The sequence below is a fragment of the Parasteatoda tepidariorum genome, chromosome 9, assembly GCF_043381705.1.
Source record: "Parasteatoda tepidariorum isolate YZ-2023 chromosome 9, CAS_Ptep_4.0, whole genome shotgun sequence".
In the NCBI taxonomy this organism is placed as follows: Eukaryota; Metazoa; Arthropoda; class Arachnida; order Araneae; family Theridiidae; genus Parasteatoda; species Parasteatoda tepidariorum.
In genome coordinates this window covers 37,046,362-37,068,646 of record NC_092212.1, presented here as the reverse complement: position 1 = coordinate 37,068,646, position 22,285 = coordinate 37,046,362, and the positions used below count along the sequence as shown (strand labels likewise).

Sequence of the window (22,285 nt, the reverse complement as noted above, 5' to 3'; positions counted from 1 at the left end):
CCGATATATATGAAATGTCTTATACGAGTCTTTCCATATTAAATCATAAGCTTAAAATAAATTATTCTTATTAATTTTAAAACTTAGAAATCGTTCTTTCACAAAGAGCCATAAAAAGTTAAGATGCCAATTAAAAGGTTCTTTTCTGAAGTTAATGGGTAATAATTCTGAGAAAAATAGTCATTAAGAAAGTCCCAAAAATTCCCCATCGTCTGAACGGCCGTCATGTTTTAAACCATATTAAAATCTCTAACTTTTCCCGTTTGAATGACATCTGATTAAGTAAAGGGTATTCTGGCAAACAATTCCCTTTCAGAATCCCTGGTTAAATAGTTGGAGCCATCGAAAATGCGTGGCTTTCTCGTGATGTAACTGCTAGCGAAACTACTGCCCGAATGACCAAAACCCAAGATCCTGATAAGGGAAACCTAGTCCTTAAGAAATTAACATACGATGCAAAATAAAGCTTAAAAGAAGCCAGCTTATGCCCTTTCTGTGGAAATGAGTTGTGTGTTTTTTTTTTTTTAAAAATAAGGTCATAAATTCTTACATATATATACATAATTAATTCTTATGACGTGTGAGTCAAAATTATTTTAAATTATATTTATAGAGCTAGTAATTAAATAGAGAAGCATAGACTTTGCTACCGTTTTAAATATAAAATTAAACTTTTTTGGGAAAAAATAAAAAAAGGTTGGCCAGCCATGAACATGTAGGGAAAGTATAATACAGACCTAACCGGTACATGTGTTATTGTTGCTTATCCTCTCTGTCTGACGGAGTCAGACAGAGAGATCCCCGAGTTCGTTGACTGAAAGGAAGTCGAAGACTAGGAGAGGATTGCTAAAGAGATCCTCCTTAGAGAGTCCTGTGAAATCCAAGAGGTGCTCGGTTGAAGCCTGATGAATTTGGTGCAGGTGACGAAGGCTTTCCTGCCCTCGGCACATGTAATATATACATTTAAGGGAAAATTCCATATCACTTTTTTTCAAAGGTATCATTTGAATCATTGCATAACAAGGCGTGTAGTTTTTTGGACAGAATTTACTGGTAGGCCTAATAATAGTTGTAGGGCAAAACATAACCAGTAATTGTGAAAATCACCAAGCTGAGGTACAGGAAGAAATAGCGGCATGTAGGTTATGCTGACCACACTGTCACTATCAGTCTTAAAATTGAGCAACCTCCACCTCCGTGAACAACTTAGCCAGCCTGTTTGCTGTGGGAATGATTCACTTCCTATATATTATTATAGTAACAATATAACGTATTATTTTAACATCACAAGTAATTAATATTATAGAGCTTTTGCGAAGCGTTACGGTTCCCCCTAACGTCAACGTTAACATTATTTGAGCTTCACAGCGCATGCGCAATAGCATCTCTACAAATTATCGTGTTGCTAATTTCGTGATCATATTTGGCCTAGGCTGATAGGTACTAACTGGCATAAACACGCTTTATAATCAAAATTTTATAGTTATTTAAACTGGTTCCTGCTGATCGATGATGCTTAAATATTATAATCACAAGAGCATAATAATAATAAGAGGAAGTTACAGGCACCTGGTGTTTGAAACAAGCTTATAAGTGCATACTTATATGCGAAGTGTGCGTTTTATTTTTTATTTTTAATCTCTCAGTTTTACCGAAGATAATTTCCCATAAATTGTGGTAGCAAATTTAAACATAAAGTTTCGTGATTATATTTAGCATCGGGCAATTCGTAATGATTGACATAAAATTTTTCTTTAATTTTATTTATGGCGAAACTTATCTATATAAAAATAATACTAGTAAGGACAGTAAGGCATAAAAATCGTTCTGATATGCGATAAAATAACTAATGTGTACAGATTAGTACAGATCTGAACTCATAAAACAATTAAACTATTTCTGCGTGGTAATTATTCCATTTTATTGCCGCATATGATACCACGTATTGATTGTTAGTTGTTAGTGTTCTAGAACATAAATATTAAAAGAAATCCAAAAACGTATTTATAAAGCACGCGGGAATGAAATATAAATACGGTATCAACAAAAAATATTGACAAATTAAAGTTACACGAAGAATGGTAAAAGTAAAGTAGCTATATGAAATTAAGTCACTATTTTTTTTAAATCAAAATTTAAATGACCAAAAAAATTAATTTAAATCTATCATATTCATTTTATGGAATAAAAAATTATCACAGGAAAATGGAGTGCTTTTTTATCGTGAAATTTAAAAACAATCAACAACAAACAAAATGTAACACTTTAATTTTTTAGAAGAAACTTTTAAACTCTTAGACTCATCTAAAATGGTTTACAATTATATTTTTTGACATAAAGTGTTTTTTTTGTTCTAACGTGGTTTTGGCTTTAGTGCAAATCAAGTTAAAAACCAAAATATATCAAAAGAACAGAACACATTTACACAATCATTCCCTGCTAAATTCAATTACAAATGAAGTAAGTATTTACTGCGAAAATCATTCCAGCCAACTTATCTCGCTAGGGCTTTCACTAAAATCAAAGGAAGGCCCCAAAATGGTGCAGACATGAATGGCGAAAAGCGTTCCTTAATCAAATTGCGCTTCAGAAGCAGCAAGCCGTAAAGGAGAAAGTGTCACAAACTTCTCAATCACAGAAAATGCTTCGAGTGAAAAGCCTTTTTCTGAAGACCAACCACAGACGGTTCCTTTGACTCTTTATCAATTACTAAGAAGTTAAAAGAGAGATTGGCGATAAAAGAAAGCGTGGAACGTGTGCCATTAGAAAAGAGTCTCTTAAGACTCATGTACACGATTCGATTGTGGATATCAGAGGAGTTTGAGACGTTGGCAACGAGGAACGATTTGAATTTTAAAATTACCAAATTAGGCGAAAGGCATAAAAGACTTGTATTACGAAAATCTCTCGCGTATTTTTTGTTTAAAACATTTATTAGGCTATTAACATTAATTTTGTTGCAATTCAGTTTTTTTTAGTGTTTTTTAAAGATTATGATGAAAATACATTAAAAAACTCCATTTGATTTGATTAAAACATAATATAGATATAGATTCCTCGTTAAACTATTCTATCGTTAAGTGCTCGTCTTCACATGCAGGTCTCCGGTCTACCGAAGAAGTTAAACCATCTCCTCTACAGAGGAACAAAATTGCGATTGCATGCCTTCGGATCATCATCAGGGATATTTCCCAGACCGTCGCCAATAGCCCATTGTGCAGCTCTAGCGTGGCGTAAATAAAGTACTACGATTACTACTACTCCTAACCTTCAATTCTTTAATTTGTGTTATTACCCTATAAGGCTGCAAGAAAACTTTAACTGCCCCAGTATATGCTAAAGAGGAGTGGTATTAAAGTTTTGAATGCAATCAGCGATTCCAACTATTTAAGGCTGTTGTGATTTTTTTTCAGTAATAGTGAACTAATGCAGAATTTTTGGAAAGAAATAGAAATTATTTTTTAAAAAAAATTAGTTGAACTTAAGAACGTAAACATACGTCTTAAAAACCTTACATTAGGATTAGTAGAACATCAAAAGTATGTTAAAAATACGAAAAACAACTTTTAACCGGTGAGGGAACGGGCATGTTCCTTTACTGGGCATAGATTTCCCAGTGAATGAACAGTATGTGTTAATATGTTGACACTTTAATTTTCAATTCCTGATTACAAAAAAAAAGTTAAAATTTTCCAAGTATTTATATGTTATAATTTCAAGAATAGGCTTATTTTTAAATATTTGTATGGCTTATAAATTCATAAAGAGCATTAAAAAAAACCAAAATTAAGTGTTCCTATGCTGGGTGTTCATTCACTGGTAAGAGCTGTTCCTTCACTTGGTCTTCTTACTACTTGTTATTTGAACCTCCAAAACTTTAAAACAATATTATGGAAATTCTCTACAATTTTTTTGCATAATTTGCAATTAGTAACAAATGTGTTGACACTTTTGAAGTTAATATGATTTTTTAAAAGGTAGGCAAAGTTTAAGTGTTCCTTCACTGGTTAGTTTACCCTATATATATATATATATATATATTGTGTTTAGTATCAAAAGTTTAGTATACAAAAAGTTGTTTATATATCAAAAAAGTTACACATCATCGCTATTTAGTGCTTTAGCGACCGACAAAAAATTAAAAATTGAGGTTCAAATCTAGAATTAGTTTTGTTCGAAAAGCTTTTTCTTTTCTTTTTCGAAATGATATTTTTGTAAAATGACAAATGATATTTTCAAACTGATATTTTAATTTATTTTATTTTTTATCTGAATGAACAAGTTTATAAAGATCATGTAGTTTTACAAATTTATACAAACACTTGTTTACTCCACTTGAAAAAACACTAAACAAAAAATACAAAACTTAAGCTTATCATATCATACGCAAAAATGTATCTTTGCCTTCTTCCTACCACTCCTTACGTAGATGAGAAGTAAAATTATTTAGCATTCACTGAAGTGTGTATAAAAAATATTCCAGTTAGGAATCTATAATCATATTTTCTAAAAATTGCTGCTTTTAGAGTGAAACCTAGGGATACCAACTGCTCAGCTTTCTGGAATAGTTTTAATACAGTGCTAGCATATTATATAGTAAAATGCGTTAAAGGGAGATAGTTACGCCTACGTTTTATTTGAGTAACCAGAAAATTGATGTTTTAAAGTTGCATTTTATATGATATTTCTAATTTTTGATATTTAGTGGTGAAAAAATTATTGAAATAAAAAATGCTAATTTAAAAGTAGCTTAAATTTCGCTACCACTGGAAAATGCTATNGAGAAGAGAACGTCAGTAGAGCATGATCAGCATCAGTTATCGGCAGCGTTTTCGCATGGCATCATTTCGAAAAACTCTTCCTTAAAGTGACATCACCGCATCTAATCCGTGACACATGACATCATGACCCATGGCTCAGCAAGTTGACAATTCCGTCCGTCACCTAGACATGTGTGATGTTGCAGATATGAAATTAGCGAAGCAAAGATATTTAAGATCCGGTCAAAACTCTCCTGGTACAGAAAACAAAAAAAATTCTCCCCAGTGCCATCGTTGTTTATGCGATTAATTAAAGAAATTGACAACATTTTGTGAAATAATATATTATTTGTATCTTCCTAATAATAAATTATTTTACAAGTATCAGTCAAAATTCGCAATATTTACAAAAAAAGATTCTTTTAACTTTTTCCTTGATAATTCGTAATTTATATGATTAAATAATTAATTAAATTCAGGAATATGAAACATTGCTATTGTATCAAGAAATAATTAAATAAAATAATTATAAATTGGCTCATAGTTTAAGCATCAACCTTCTTTTTTGTTTTTAGTTTTAAATGAGGTTTTAAAAAATTCTTAATGTATAATTCAATGCATCTCATGATTTAGTAACATGCAAATTAAATCTTTTGAGCAAATAATTTGTATAAAAGATTTGGTTTATTAACCCCTTGGGGACGGGTGATTCAGAAAAGCATTCGTACAAAATCAGAATCAAGTTGTAATTAAATAAAAAACGGTAACTTAAATATAGTCTTTGCTAATTTGACAGACTTACTTTGCTTTTACTTTAATTATTGTTAGTTTAATCATATATATAATCAATGTTAATTCAAAGTGTAACTAAATAGTTTTATTTTGAACAAAGTAATGGTGAATTAAATAAATAAAACAATTATAACTCCGCCCACAAATAAACTGCTAAAGAATTACTTTGATTACCAGTTTTATCTTTTTACCCTGGTTGATACGGTTTTATGCTGGCACGTATTTGTGACAGTCGGCGAGAAAGGGTTAGAGGAAAATTAAGATTCAAATTTTATGTTAAAAAAATAATAAATATTAAGGAAAATAATAAATAATTAAAGAAAATAAGATAAAAATATTCGAGAAGTTAAATTCCTAATTTTTGTATAAGAGTATGCTACCATTTGTTATTGGTAATTTTTAATATATGATTAATATTTTTTTTACATTTTGATGTTAGGAAACAAAATGGGGAAGATTAAAATTTATCATTTTGTAAAGATTTTTAATGAAGCTATAGGCTTCTATTTATAGACTTAAAAGGAGAAATGTGAATTTAAATAACTTAAATGTTTTTTAAGAGAAGTTTCATTAATTGTTTTCATTCAAATAAATTTATTGCTTTCATTTTTCCCAAAATTAAAATTTTTTATTCTTATTCTCTAAGGCTTATTAACTACAAAATGAACTCAAAATATTTGAGATTTTCCTAATTTGTAGAAATTGCGAAAAGGTTAGGGCAACATGAAACAAGTAAAAATCCTTAATCACGTTTTCCAGGAAAACATATTTTTCAAACATCTCTCAACAAGATTTGAAGAACAATTAACTCGATTTTTCGTTTTAATTTATTTTGTCTTTTTTTTATTTCTTATTTATTTCTTTGGGATTGTAAGCTTGCTATTACTTTACAATACAGTAAAAAATATTTTTACAGCTCTGTTTTTCAGGTTTTTCAGAAGCTTCAAATATTAATATTAAAAAAAAATTTTTAAAGTTTATTAAAATTTTATCTAGAAATAATACTAAGGAACATTTTAATGTTTGAAGGAACAGTCTTATAACCGTCGTTGAGCAGCCGACACAATTTAGGGCTTACGACTATTGATCTTCAACTCCATAGATTTGTAATTTTGAACCCAATCCAGAAGACGAAAGAACTCCTGGATCAAGTGCAGGGAGAAATTTGCCTTCGGGGCGAACTTTTTGATGGAACTCACCTGCATTTGCTTTACATGGAGAGGAAAAACATGAAAAACCTTCCAGGGCCAGCTTGACGGTATGGGTACTCTAATTGATGATCCGTCTACCACTGAGGATATTTCACGTCAGCAATATGGTTGGTGCGAGCCGGGTGGGGAATTCGTATAGACCAGCCATCGCTGGGATTTGAACCAGGGTCGCCTCATTAGGAAGGGAATGCTCTATCCGCTGAGCCACTACGGATTGAAAGAACAGTTTAAAATAATCTCTTATACCACAATATACTAGGTAGCTGAGATCAGGGATAACAAAAATGCAGTAACAAAAATACTAATGCATGCCTGACAACATTTACCCATCCCGAGAATGTTGTTTTTCGAATTGGTAGTGAAATGAAAATTAAATATTAATTGTAAGCAAAAATATCTTTTTTATTCAGCCAAAGCTTTTATACATCATTGTATGCAGGATGCAGTTATCGGCAAATCTTAAGAGAAAGGATCAAATACGCTATCAGTAGTTAATTTATAATTCTTTAGATATTTATGTGGCATGCAATAAATATTCACTATTTATGCAAAGCCGCATACTTTTCTATGTACGTAAAATGAACTCTATTATAACTTTTTCATTGAATTAAGAAAACATTAGATTGACCCTTGAATAATAAAGTTCAGCGAAAAACTATCGGTGTTGTGTCCGTTACATGATTTGGACAATCCTATATTTTTATTTAACACGTTCACGCCGAGGTGACCCACCGGTGGGTCATGCTAGATTGTCTCATCGGGCTGCGCATCTGAGTAAAAACTGGTAACATATAAATTTCATTTTTTAGTTTTTTTCCGGGGGTAATAAAAATCCATTACTACCAATTGTTTTTAACGGATTCAATTTTTATATTGAATTGCTTCTTCGCCGTGATAAATTTCCTTACTGTGAATTGTTATTGTTGAGAATATATTAACTCCTCCCGAATATTGAAATAGTTCTTCTACCAGTATTTTGTCTTTTCCGTCCCGCTTTCAGGCGCAACACCCGGCGTGAACGTGTTAAGAAAATGGCTTATCTGCTTCATAAAAAAATCACAAGAACATAAGAAAATAAAAAAATGAAGAAAAAAATTACTCTAAGGTTGGATCAATAAATTTGATGAACTTACATTAATATGTTTTTTTTTTAAAGTAATAGCGGGGTTTCATACGTTACTTATATGGGCTTGCATCATAATGCTAACTCGCTTTTTAATCTTTCACACAATAAAATATAAGTTATTTATTATTACCATTTTCTGAGGATATTCTCAAGCATTCGTCCATATTGAAAGTTTATTATCTTTTTTAATACTAGGTTTACGAGATGCGTCATTTTGACGCATTTCGAGTTTTGTAAGGAAAAAAAACCCGGTTGAATTTTTATTTTATCTCTTGTAATGACTGTTAACCATTGATCGAGGTAAATATAAATTGAAGTCAATTTTCTTCAAAAGCGTTGAAATAATGAAATTCTCTTTATGGTATACCTATCTCTACGGATATGCGTCAATTTGACGCGATCATAAGTTAGACAAAATTTTGAGTAAACAAGCAATTATCACATCAATAATATATAGGAATGTACCGACAATACTTCGATCCGTTACCCGATATCGTTATCTCCAATGAAACAAGCGATAAACAACTGTTGCCGATAAGCAATAATAGAGAGAACAAACGCAGAATGTCAATTCATGTCAAATTCTGATGGTTTCAGTTGCTTTGTTCGAGCATTGAAACATGAAATACTAGAATATTTCATAAATATATATCTCAGATCTTCATTTTTTTTCTTTTAGTAAACAATTACATTGTTTTTTAAGAGCAGAGATGCCAACTGCTCCGGACATGACAAAATAATTAAAAAAATGGTAAATAACACTTAAATTTTGGAAATATAAAGTGGCAAATTATATAAACCAACGAATTATTTAGAAATAGTGGTTGATAAAAATCTACTAAATTGAATTTATTAAATTAAGAATCACAATTATATGTATTCTTTCATACGTCAAATTGACGCATGTTAGTAGAGATAGGTACATAAGAAACGTCCTATTGATGTATTGGTCCATGCGTCAAATTGACGTGTGTCGGTTGAGATAGGTATATAAGAAACTTCCGTAAACCTAGTGTTAAATTTTAGAAAAAAAATATTGAAAATATTTTATTTCCTGTTAGAAGAGGATAAAATATCACCTCCGTGAAAAAAGGTTAATTTCTTCGTTAACCCATCCGTTAGCAGAACAGACAACAAGAAAACTGGTAATAAAACCATTTTGCTTACAGCTGGTTTACTCATGGCTGAAAACCCTTATATAGCAGGACGGATAAGATGAAAAACTGGTACGAAAGATATTTTATAATAGCATTTCTTTCGAGAAAAATGAAATATCTGTAACTATCAAGATTTCTTTAAGATTTTAACATACGTATATATGAATCTGCATCTTTTCCAAGATAAAATAGAAATTGTTGAATAGTTTAAAAAAAGAATAAGTAAACTCCTCCCTAAAACTAGGTATAACTAAAACAGTTTGACTACTAGCCTTTTCTCTTTTCCGTCCCGCTTTCACCACTGGGTTTACTTAAGGATTAAAATTAATTTTTACAATGCTTAGCTTTTACTAGGCTCTATTTACTTTATCTGGGGAAAAAAGTCCTAAGGCTTTCCAAAAATAAAATTAAAATTTTTATTTGGTTTTATTTATATTTCAAAACCAAAATATGTTGGACCGACTAGGATGCCTCAACATACCGACTGCACTAATTAATTAGCACGTTTAAGGTTGGATCCTCAAGTTATTAAGATGGATTCTTAGTTTGTGAAACTCTGTTCCTTATTTTAAAAGTTAATCCAGATGTTCACTTTTTAAATTTTGCTCACCGTCATGAATATTTTTAATATTTATTTATTTATTTAAATTTAATAATCGATTAGCAGCAGCTTGTCTGGGAAGTAAAGTCAGCCTGTGAGCATGCTGACCCATCACCTCCTACATCAAAAAGCCTCCACACGGTCTTTTATAAGTAGTCCGCGCAGACTATTTAAAAAGTGACCCAGTTGTGCGCATGAGCCCAAAACTTTTTATGAAAGTAATTGAGAGAAATTCATCATATAAATTTGAGAATTGAATCTGTAGTGGTTGACAAGTGAATAAGGCAAACCAACAATATTCATAAATAAAACAAATTTTTAGTCATATATTTGCGACCACTTCCTTATTTCGACTAGATTTTGTATTAAGTGACTCGTTCGGAAAGTGGATATCCTTTAAGTGGTCTGATCGGACTACCTATAAAAAAACCGCGTGGAGGCTTTCAGTTATAGGAGGCGTTGGCTGACCCCATTGCCACAATCATGCTGTTGACCACGAATTTGTGGAGCTTTAACCTCTATGGCCCACTACGAGCTGTTGCGGGAATGCTTTACTTTTCACATGTTTTAACTTACAAAACGTTCTCAACGTATACCAGTAGTGGATTTCGTAACCCAATGCTTGTGTCTTAAGCACTATGATTGCTTCGAAAAATACCCAATATAGTTCTTACCCAATATAGTTCTTACCAATATAGTTCGTACCAATATAGTTCTTACCCAATATAGTTCTTACCAATATAGTTCTTACCAATATAGTTCTTACCCAATATAGTTCTAACCCAATATAGTTCTTACCGATATAGTTCTTACCCAACTTTTTTCTGTTTATTAAAATTTCTTTGAGAAATTTAATTTGTCATTTAAGAACCCCTTAAAATAAATTAATATTTAAAATATTATCAGCAAAATAATTTCACACACTAAAAAAGTTTGCAAATTCTTTAAGCGTTTGAAGAATTAATTGTTTTTTTAATTATTTTCACAAATTATATAATTACTACCTCTGGATATTTATTAGTGTTGAAAAACACCTTACACGCCAAATTTTAATTTTACATATTGTTTGTTTCATTATTTTTAAAAATGAAATCATTGTTAATCTTTCAGATTTTATTTCATCGATTAAACAAATGTTTATAAAATTGTCTTTCATTGTTAAGGCACATGAGGCCAATTAAAAAGGGATTTAAATGCATTGACTTTTTAGGTAAGCAAATAAATCTAAAGACAAAGAATTTAACTGCTCCATAGCTTGAAGCTATTCTCAAAACTCCAGAGTATTAAAAATGTACTTAATTTGAATCTAAAAAGATTTTGGTATTTAAAGATTTTAAGTTTTATCTAAGGTCTTTTTTTAAACTGAATAAAAGTATTTGCTTAAATCATAATTCAATAAAATTATCGGTATGTAAATTTATTGTGGGTCTAAGCCTATTGTTTCATTATCAAAAAAGTTATATATTAGTTTTAAAAAGGCGGTTATCACCAATAATTAATAATTGAAATAATTTTTAACAAAATTAATTTAAAATATTGCTATCTCGAATTAACTTGCTTGAATTTAGACATTTGCTGCCTTTTTTTAATTTTTCTCATTAAAATTCTTTGTAGAACTTAACCTCTTTACGATTGGTTAATTTTCAAGAAAACGGTCATAAAAGTGCCTATTTTTTATACACGTATTTGATTAGTGCTGACATCTAGTTCAAAGTAAACTAACTACCTACAATTACCTTGAAAATATCCTGGTACTACCATCTGGTGTGTAAAAGGAGAAATAAAATGTCTTCCGGGCAAAAGAAATGAATTAGTTTTATTCTTATTGGCGCGTTACTACTGAAATATCACGGGAACGAGAAATAGAGGGCTAAACCTCACCCCGTCATTTTCACGGGAGAGAGAAAGAAGGGGTTAAGGTATTTGCTAGGTACCTAACCTCTGAGGTTATTTAATCCTTTTCTCATAGGAATTTAAAACAATTACTGGGGAAGAAAAGGAGGGGCTTATAGCGAGAACTAACACCTAAATGGAAGGTATAACTAAGGCTTCCAACTTCCTACTCTCTTTTTAGAAAATTTCTTCTTGTGGTAAGCTAAGTCTACGTTTTAATGGATGATTTTTCGTCTTGTAAAGTTTATTTAAAGTTATTTCCTGCACTACTATATGTAAAAAATTCAAAATTTCATAGGAAACGCCACTTGTTCCGGATTCTTCGTGATGAAACTTTTAGAATGTTGGCAAAATTGGCAAAAATACTAAAGACTTTAGTTTTTAATTGTCTACCACTCTATAAAATATTTTGCAAATAGCGTAGTAGTGAGCATGAGCAGCCCTGTATAACGATATTTCGATTTTAAACTGGAATTTAACTACGCACACATACAATACCATTTTTTTTATCACATCGAATTTTTGTACCTTTATTTAAATCATTTATAAATCACTGCGCTAATCATATATAGTTATAATCATTATAAATATACTTTGTCTCACAAAAGTAAAATCAATAACCTAAGCATTCTTTTACTACTTTAACAAAAAAAACGAAAATCCTTCACAAAAATTAAAAAGAAGATGGTTGCCAACTTTCTACACTTTTATTTTTTTCCATCCTTTGAATTTCCAATAATGGTGGCTTAGTTGATGTTTTAATTATTGTTTCTTTGTCTTGTAAATTTGATTTAATATTAACCACACCTCTTCATGCAAATCATTCAAAGGTTGCTACGAAATAAAACTTGTTGATGAAAATTTTAAAATGTTGGCGAAATTTCTAAAAGTTTTAGTTTTTACTGTCTATTACTGTATAAAACAGTTTGCAGCCCAGCCAACGCCTCCTATAACTGAAAGCCTCCACACGGTTTCTTATAGCATACCTGCCAACTTTTAATCCCATCCATTATCATTTTTCCCAGTGGTATTAAAATGGAATTAAAACTTCAATTTTAAGAAAACAAATACGTTGTATTTGAAAAAACTTAAGTTGACAACCATGTTAGTAACGCATATCAATATATCAGCTTAATTTTTCTAAAAATAGTGGTGATTAAAATCATTAAAAAATTAAGTTTATAAAAGAAAAAATAGTAATATTTACTACCACTTTAAATATGAAAATAAAATCTTCCGGAAAATCCGGAAGAGTTGGCAGATATGTTATAGGTAGTCCGATCAAACCACTATGAAAGTAAACTAGTTTATGAAAGAGCCATTTAATAGAATATTTATAAAAATAAGAGAGTGATAGCAAATATGCGTCTAGAAGTTTTTTTAAATTTACGGATATAAGTGTTCTTATTCATTAGTCAACCACCAAAGATTCAATTCTCAAATAAACGGGCTAAGTTTTTCTTAATTACTTGTAAAATAGAATTTGGTCTCATTCGCACCACTGGTTCACTTTTTGAGTAGTCTGCTCAGACTACTGATAAAAAACCGTGTGGAGGCTTTCAGATGTAGGAGATGATGGCCCAGCAGCAATGAGAGCACAAAAAGGTGAAAATTTCTCATGACTGTTATCATAAATTATCGGAACAGTTTTATTTGAATGTTTAGGAGATGAATTTAGATTCGAATGTTCAGAATGTGTTAGAATGTAAATATTTCTGTAAGTTAGGTGCATTTCAAAAAAAGCAGAAGTTTCTGAATATTCGGGGTCACAGGACTTTAAAGCATCAAATGATTGGTTATACAAATTTAAGCAAAGGCATAACATTGTGGGGAGCAGGGGCGTACGCAAGGGGGGGTTAGGGGTTAACCCCCCCCTTTGAGCTCAGACAAAGTGAATTTACAAAATAATACAGAAAAAAATAAAAATTTTAGTAGAAATTATGCGGGTTATTATTTTTTAAGACTATATATTTTTATTTGCCTTATGCCTACTTTTTTTTTCTCACGGTATTTCTCAGAATACTGATAAAACATTTACTATAATAGGGTTGTATTTTTGAAACCAAATTCACGTGATACTGTTACGGGCGAGCCCCGATCACTGGTTCCTTTCTGACCTGCCAGTCGCGATAGTTTTCGAGACTGGCTGGCATTCGCGAGGTCTGGAATCCTAGACGTTCTGTCGTCTTTGAGACAATTCGAGAATTTTGTAGATGCGGTTAAAAAAAATTATATGAAAGGGGGTTACATTTATTTTCGATTTTAGTCAGACTAAGAGTTATCTCTGCCGCTTGTCCTTCGGAGCTTGTTTCTAAATCTGTTTTGTTTTGGAGACTCTGTGCTCGTTGAAGTTATTCATTCCAGCTCGAAACTTTGAGATCGTAGCTTAGTGGATATTTCTGTGCCAATATATATGTATATATTTTTGCTGTTCTTGGATCTTTAGGATGTCTAAACGCAAGAATTTAACAATTTTTAATTACTTTGAGAAAAAATCACGACCTGAAATTAGTGAGGTGACAGCATCTAGTACCAATGTAAGTTTTTCTGTTGAACAGAAATGTGATACTTCCGTTGAAGAAAACGTTTCTAGCGTAACAGAATCTGATGAATGTGAAAGCGGCCCTCAAAGTGTTACTTCCCACCCATATGACATTGGACTTTTTTCAGAAGATAATACATGCGAGGATAAAAAACTGGATATACTTAAAAATGTTTGGGAACCCAATCCAGCATTTGTTTTTCCTGAAAAAGGAAAAAGAAAATTGAAATTTCAGTACAAATGGCTTTATCGCTGGAAATGGCTTGCATATTCAGAGGTTAAGGGTGGTGCTTTTTGCAAATTTTGTGTACTTTTCGCCCCAAGTGGTGCCGGTTCTGGAAAGCAACCTTTAGGCCAACTGTGCAATGTAAAATTTGACAACTGGAAAAATGCTGTAGAGCGATTTTCTGAACACGAGAAATGTCTTTATCACAAAAAATCGATCGAAACTGCTGGGACATTAAACGATATTTTATTTGGAAAGATGAAACCTGTGGATGAACAAGTTGACAGTGCAGCAAGCAGAAGAAAATTAGAAAATAGAAAAAACATTACTCCAATCATTGAAACCATCCTATTTTGTGGAAATCAAGGTCTCGCTCTAAGAGGACATAAGGATTCGGGAATAATTGCTGAACAACCAGGTGAAGAGAACGACGGAAATTTTCGGGCATTGCTTCGTTTCCGGAGTAAGAACGATTCGACTCTTAAGAACATTTTAGAGTCAAGCAGAAAAAATGCTCAGTATACCAGCCCTCGATTTCAGAACGAAGTTATTGAGGTTTGCAATATTTTAATCCTGCAAAAACTAGTCAGCAAGATTAATGATGCAACTTGCTTTTCCATTCTTGCAGATGAAACAACTGATATTGCAGGTATAGAGCAATTATCGTTATGCGTTCGATATGTCGATAAAGAAAATTTTAACATCACCGAACAGTTTTTGCAATTCATTCCGGTGCATGACTTAACCGGAAAAGCAATAGCAACAACAATATTAGACCAATTACAGTCTATGAAAGTTGATATAAAAAAGTTACGTGGACAGGGGTACGATGGTGCTGCATCAATGAGTGGAAAAATTAATGGTGTACAAGCCCACGTAAGAAGTATTGTCCCATCAGCACTCTATGTACATTGCTCTGCTCATAGCCTCAATTTGGCTGTATCAAATGCATGCGAAATAACTGGCATTAGAAATTGCTTAGGGACAATTAAAACATTATACGACTTTTTAAATACGCCAAAAAGACAGTATGTCCTATCTTCAGCAATAGAGGAGATGGAAACCAGCTCTAAGAGGGAGAAAATTAAACAGCTATGTGCAACCCGTTGGATGGAAAGATACGACTCAGTAACCGCTGTGGTGGAACTTTTCGAGCCTATCGCCGAAACACTACAAAAAATATCAGAATGGAAGGATAAGGAATCAGCTACCCAGGCTAATTCTTTACTGTGCACAGTATCTAATTGCCAGTTCGTAATATCTCTTTTGTGCATTTACAAAGTTTTCACCATAACAATCCATCTCTGTAGATACCTACAAAAAACAAGCATAGATTTGATAGAGGCAGTGAGTCTTGCAGAAGATGTCATTAAAGATCTAAAATTAATGCGTGAAAATGCCACTGAAACATTCTCTGAAATATTCAGCTCTTCTTCTCTTATGCTAACAAGCATTGGATCTTCCACTTCCATGCAAATCCCTAGAATAACAGGAAGACAGAAAAATCGCGATAATTTTCCCTCATCGACACCGGAAACATATTTCAGAGTTAGTGTTTTTATTCCATTTATAGAAAATTTTATAACACAATTAAACTTAAGATTTGTATCGCATCGTGATATTTTGAAAGGATTTCAGTGTCTTCTACCTGCCGATCCTTTCATTTGCCAACCTTCAAACATAAAGGCTTTTGAAGCATTAGTGGAATTTTACGCTGGAGATTTGGATACCTGTAAAGAAAGCCTTAAGTCCAAAAGCGGTAGTGTTCCAAAAACTGCGGCGGATGCTCTTGGAATGTGCAGTAAAGATATAACACCAAACATTTTCAAACTCCTAGAAATATTGGTCGTTCTACCTGTTTCAACGAGTGCAAACGAAAGATCCTTTTCGACTTTGCGCCGTTTGAAGACTGATTTACGCAACTCAACGGGAAATAATAGAATGAATGGATTGGCGCTCTTAAGCATTCATAGAAAATTTACCCCAGCTGTCGAAGACATTTTAAACGAACTTGCAAAAAAACTCCGTCGTTTGGATATTACAGTATAAATCAATACATTTTTAGCGTGTTTGTATGCTGGTTTAATTCCCTATTTGTTGGTAAGTCATTTTTTAGTTAAATTCATTGGTTTTCTATGGAATATTCACATTTATATGGTTATTATTTAGGTAGCTGTTACAGTATGAGTAGTTACATCACACAAGATATTTTCACGCTACGTAAGTACTTTTTTTGGTATTAGAATATTATATTGTAACAAAGTAATTTTGTTCAAACAAAAAAAATTATGAACCGAATACGTAAGTGGACACCTTAATTAACATTTAAAAAAAAAGATTAGTTTTGTTAATTCACTAGCATTGTTTTTAACAAATGAAGCTGAAATTGCCTCTTGGGGACAATTGTAATAATAAGTAAAGGGACGATTGTAACAGCTGAAAATAAATAATCTTATGTTTACAAACCATTATTTAACTCTGTAAGAACCACCAATAGTTTCCTATATCATTTATATTATGTTGCATGTGCATTATTTTATTTGTTACCTTTCACAGCAAAAATTAAAATTTTTAACCCCTTAAAGTTAAAAGTTTAACCCTTTAGGTCTCTGCTCATTATTATTTTTACTCCTAAAATATCACTACTATTTTGATCAATAAAAAAATATATCACAACTATGATAATATGAATAATTAACTATGTTTTAGTTGAATTTATGAACTGTAACAATTGACACTGTAAGTGGGGACAATTGTAACAAGTGCACGACTGTCAAAAATTGTTAATAACTAATTAATACCTTAATTTAAAATAGGATTTTTTTTTCTAGTAGAGGATAGTCTACTTTACTCGTCTGTCATTTAATACTAATAATATATTGGATTTTTTGTTAGTTAAAAATGGTTAAGTAAAAAATGTTTCAATTGATCCCACTCTCCCCTACTCTCTAAAAAAGGCAAAGTAACTGCTGCCTGAAAAAAAAATTAAAAATTTTTTTGTGTTTAGTAAGGTTATAATAATTTAAAACTTTAAACTCACGTTATGTAATGAATTCATATTTTTTCAGTTGTTACGAAGGTATTTAATTTGCAAATATTTTCGTCGATAGTTATAAGATGATAGTGATTAGAAATTCCCTTGGTTTAACCAATCAAGCTTGCGGGTATTTGGCAAGTGGCATTAGAAAAAAAAATTTTGCACTATAAATCCTATTTTATTATAAACTGCATGATCATCAAATAGGCTTTAACTGCACACTAAGTATATTTGCTAGCAATTCTTTTGCTTTTAATCTATGAAAATATTTGATTAAAAATAAAGATTGTAGATCACATAAAAATTGTTATGAATATTTCATTTTGATATTTGCTTCAAAATCATTTAAATTCAACATCCCATATTTCTTCAATTTATTCGGATTCCAAAAACTTAATTTCAAATCTTCTCAACTTACGGTAACTTAAAATTAATTTATCCTCAAAAATACATTTACTGCTTTCGGTGGAAATTTATTATTGTAACAGTTTTCCACGAACGGCTCTTTCCAAAAGATCAAACACTCCAATCATTTATTTTAATCTATCTGCTTTTACATAAAGCAGTTCTGGTTTTAAGTTTCGAAGAAACTTAATAATCTCCTAGAAATATTCCAAATAAAACGATTTAAATTTATTTTAGTCATTATAATCTTGCTGAGTTCACGTTTTGTAATTTTTTTCTAAATTCTTTCATCTTTTTACAAAATCTTTCTAAAATTTATTGAATTAAAATAAAATGTATTTAAGTTCCATGAAGAATTTTTAAATTAAAAATTTCAGTTGAATTCTTACTAAGATTCTAACTTGCCCTACTTTTTGGGGCGAATCGTTCTTAGTGGTTGCAGTTATTATCATTTAATGCATGATTCTGATTTCGGAAAATTTAATTGAAAAATATTTTGTCCACTGCGGCAAATGAATAATTCATAAATAATTGCCACATTTCAGGTATTTCGTGGTAAATTCCTAAAAGGGTTAACAAATTAGTAAAAATATTGAAAGTTTCATAAAATCGTTTGAAGAATGTGGTGTATCTCTGTGATATTGAAAAAAGAAAATGCAATTTTTAAAAGAGTTTCTGGAAAATATTTAAAAATTACTATTCATAATAAAATTGATATTGCATGAATTTTATATATTTTGAATACGAAGTGTTTCAATTTTAAATCCCAACAAATAGAACAAAAAAGCAGCAACGAACTCGGTTTTAACGTTTGTGTGTCAACATCAACTAGGTTCGCAATCACTCTCCACTATTTTTAAAATGTCAGCGAACAATATTTAAATGATACATACTACTATATATATTAGTGGTCATAATTGGCAATGGTGTGTGTACTGATGGTTAAAATCCCTTTAAATTAATATAATTAATCAAAGAATGAAATAGAGAGTCAAAAGTCAATATCACTTTAACCCTTTAATGGACCCTTTATTTCTAGTAAAGGTAAATTAAAGTATTTTTGGAATTGAAATTGTTTTAAGAGCAGTATTTGATATAAAAAAAAAACTCATTCAGTCTATAAAAATGCCATTTTTTTGGTGGTAAATATATTTAACATGATCTATTAGGAACTTAGTGACTTTTATTTTTCTTTATTTATAAAATAAATTCCTTATATGCTACAAACTTCAAAAGGATTATGTATTTTAAAACTTTTATACGTTTTTTAAAAGTGACAAATGGTTACCAATTTTATTCAAACTCACTTCAAGAAAGCTGAAGTTACTGAAAAATGGCAACCTAAATTAAAAGTGGTAAAACGTGTAGTAAGTATGCTTACCACGGCCTTCAAAAGGGTTAATTGTTCAAACACCAATGTTCTATTTTTGAAACATATCTTCTTTTCAAAATGTTTAAGACTGGTACAAATCTTTCTTTTCTTACACTTACAGTCAAAGAAGCTAAAAATTCCTGACAACCAAATTATATTAATACAGTGAAACTTCTCCTAAAGGCCACCTCTACTTAAAGGCCACCTCTATTAAGGGCCAATATTTTGAGGAACGAAAATTTTCCCCATAGACATAATGTTAATTTTCCTCCCATTAGAGGGCCACATTTTCCCGACTACCTCCAATAAAGGCCATTTTTTTTTTAAATTTCTCAAAAAAGCCATTTTTTTACATTTTTCTTCTCATAAAGGCCATAAATCTAAACAGGTGTGTCCAATTCTTTAACTAAGAGATAAGAGTTCAGGAATTCCAAACAGCTGCACTTTCAAGAAAGAAGGGGGGTAGGGGAGAATTTAACACAATGAAGACTCAGAAGCTTTTAAATAAGTGAGAAAACAGGTGTTCATCACACTCTGTTTGACCATTCAACTTCCCTTTTATGCTGAAAAATTTTGAGCATTGGGGGAGGAACTTGACCTTTTGTTGTGGGTGCACAAAGGATAACAGGTTTAAGCCTTTGTACTCTTTTGATAGTAAGAAACTAGAGTCCTCATTTACTATAAGTGTGAAGGCATATTGAAGCACAGTTTTTTACACTAGAAATTTTATGCTCAGGCACAAGTAAAATTAAAAATCATGGCACCTAAACCAAGCAAAAGATTACATTTGGATTTGAGTGACAAAATCAAAGTTCTTAATTATCATGATCAAGGAACATCTGCAAGAAAATTGGCTTCACAGTTTAATTGCAGCAAGAATCAAATAAACAATGTTGTTAAAAACAAAGAGAGCTTACTGAAAGAATATGAAGATTTTAAAAATCGTGGGATAAAGAGAAAGAGAAATGAAAAGTTCTGTGATATAAATGAAGCTGTAATTCAGTGGTTCAGATGTGCTAGGACTAAAAACGTCCCATTAAGTGGTACTTTAGTGAAAGAAAAAGCCATTCAGATTGCAGAATCACTTGGTGTAGAAGACTTTTGTGCAAGCAACGGATGGTTAAATAAGTTTTGTAATAGAAACAATATTGTTTTTAAAACATTATGCGGTGAATCAGCTAATGTTGATAAAGATTTGTGTCAAGACTGGAAATCAAGGCTTCCAATAATTCTGGCAGGCTATGAAGATCGTGATGTTTATAACTTAGATATGAGACAGGACTTTTTTTCCGTGCCTTACCTACCAAAAGTTTAGTTGAGAAAGCAGAAGAGGCCAAAGGAAGAAAACAAACTAAACAGAGGCTCACTGTGTGTTTTTGTGCTAATGCTGCTGGTGAAAAGGAAAAGCCCATCGTCATTTTGCACTCCAAGAAACCTCATTGTTTTAAAGGTAAAGATTTATCACAAATGGGAGTAAAATATCATCATAATAAGAAGGCATGGATGACCATGGAAATATTTAAAGATTGGTTGATTAGTTTTAACAATAAAATTACAAATCAAGGCAGAAAAGTGATTCTTTTTTTGGATAATGCACCATGTCACTCGTTTTACGAAAACTTGAAAAGTGTAAAGCTTCAATTCCTGCCTCCAAATACTACGTCTGAAATTCAACCTCTAGACCAAGGAGTTATACGTTGCTTTAAATTAGAAAACCGACGTTTTGTTCTTCGAAGACTCCTTTCTCTTATAGATTGCGATAAAAATTCATCACAAATCATTCAATCTATGACAGTATTAGATGCCATTCGGTGGATTAGACACGCCTGGGAAAATGTAAAAGGACAGACAATTGTAAATTGCTTTAAAAAATGCAAGCTAAGCGATACAGCTTTAGAGGCCACTATCGATGCAGCTGATTTAGAAAATGAAGTGGTTGAACTTTCAAAAGCTGCTGCAATTCAATATGACCCAAATTCAGATAAATATGAAAATGGGCTAGAATGTTACGATGATTTATCGGAAGATTGGGATAAAAGATTTATAGATGATTTAGATACAGGTAAAACATTAATATTTATTGTTTTAAGTTTTAAAAAAATACAATACATATTTTTTTAAAACTTATTTGTTAAATTTTTTCAGGAGTTCAGTCTGATTCAGATAATGAGAATGAGTCCCCTGTGCCATATTTATCAAACCAAGAAACGCTAATAGAAGTAAATAAACTGATATCCCAATCCAAAGCATTAATAAATGTTGCGAATTTCGCTAATTTGTTTTATAGAGTTAAGGAATCATTAGAAACTAAAATTGCTTGCGAAAAAATTGTAAAATGTAAACAAACTTCAATTGAAAATTTTTTTAAACATGTATAAAAACTTAAAATGTTAATAAACAGTTTTTTTCTACATAAAATTTGATTTCCTCATTTTATTTTTTGGTCACCCCCATTTAAGGGCCACCCCCCATAAGGGCCAATTTTCAATGGAACGGCAGGTGGCCCTTACCGAGAGGTTTCACTGTAATTGAAAAAAGTATTTTGTTCTAAATTCAAGCAATTGTGATGTACTTTAACCAAAGTAGTCACAAATGGAAGAAAACTTATATTTAACTTACATGCAAACCTACTACCATTTTTTTAAAAATTAATTATACTATTCGTATTACCTGAAGTTAATTTGATTTTCTCTCTCGTTTTAGTGGATATAATTTTGAAAGATTGGTGTAAGGATTGGCCATAAACTTGAACTCTTATAAATAATAGAATTTATAAACTCTAAGTTTACAATAAATAAAGTGTATAAGAAATTATGAAATGAACAAACGTATTTCTGAAAATATCACCTCAGTGAACACCCATCACCTCCTAATTCTGAAAGCCTCCTCACGGTTTTTCATAAGTAATGTGCGCAGACTATTTAAAAGTGAACCAGCTGTGCGTATGAACCCAAATTCTATTTTAAAAGAACTAACTAACTAATCAAGTTTTTCAGAGTACCTATCCATGAATGAAAATCTGCTCTTTCATCTAAATTGAAGAATATGTGGTGGAAGGGAAAGGAGGTGCTGCGTTAACATTAAGTTAAATCTCAGAATAAACAATAATTGATAATCAAAATATCAAGTCTGGGTTATACCTGAAGATAAATCGCAAGTTGAT

At 31.3% G+C, this 22,285-nt stretch overlaps 2 protein-coding genes across 2 annotated transcripts; both read left to right on the top strand.

The window, feature by feature from the left end:
* Positions 1–12,831: 12,831 nt before the first annotated feature.
* LOC122270312 (zinc finger MYM-type protein 1-like) lies at positions 12,832–16,357 on the top strand. The gene is made up of 2 exons (XM_071185797.1): positions 12,832–12,837; positions 14,099–16,357. Exons 1-2 carry the CDS (start codon positions 12,832–12,834, stop codon positions 16,355–16,357), a joined length of 2,265 nt encoding a protein of 754 aa, XP_071041898.1.
* Positions 16,358–20,631: 4,274 nt separating this feature from the next.
* On the top strand, positions 20,632–21,834 carry LOC139426544 (tigger transposable element-derived protein 6-like). Its single transcript, XM_071185796.1, has 3 exons — positions 20,632–21,184; positions 21,268–21,341; positions 21,826–21,834. Exons 1-3 carry the CDS (start codon positions 20,632–20,634, stop codon positions 21,832–21,834), a joined length of 636 nt encoding a protein of 211 aa, XP_071041897.1.
* The last annotated feature ends 451 nt before the right edge of the window (positions 21,835–22,285 follow it).

Bases quoted from the DNA above. Each gene is read 5' to 3' on its own strand.
- LOC139426544 (XM_071185796.1), top strand. From the start codon at position 20,632: ATGGAAATATTTAAAGATTGGTTGATTAGTTTTAACAATAAAATTACA. The intron at 21,185-21,267 runs GTAAAACATTAA...AAATTTTTTCAG, and splicing joins TATAGATGATTTAGATACAG to GAGTTCAGTCTGATTCAGAT.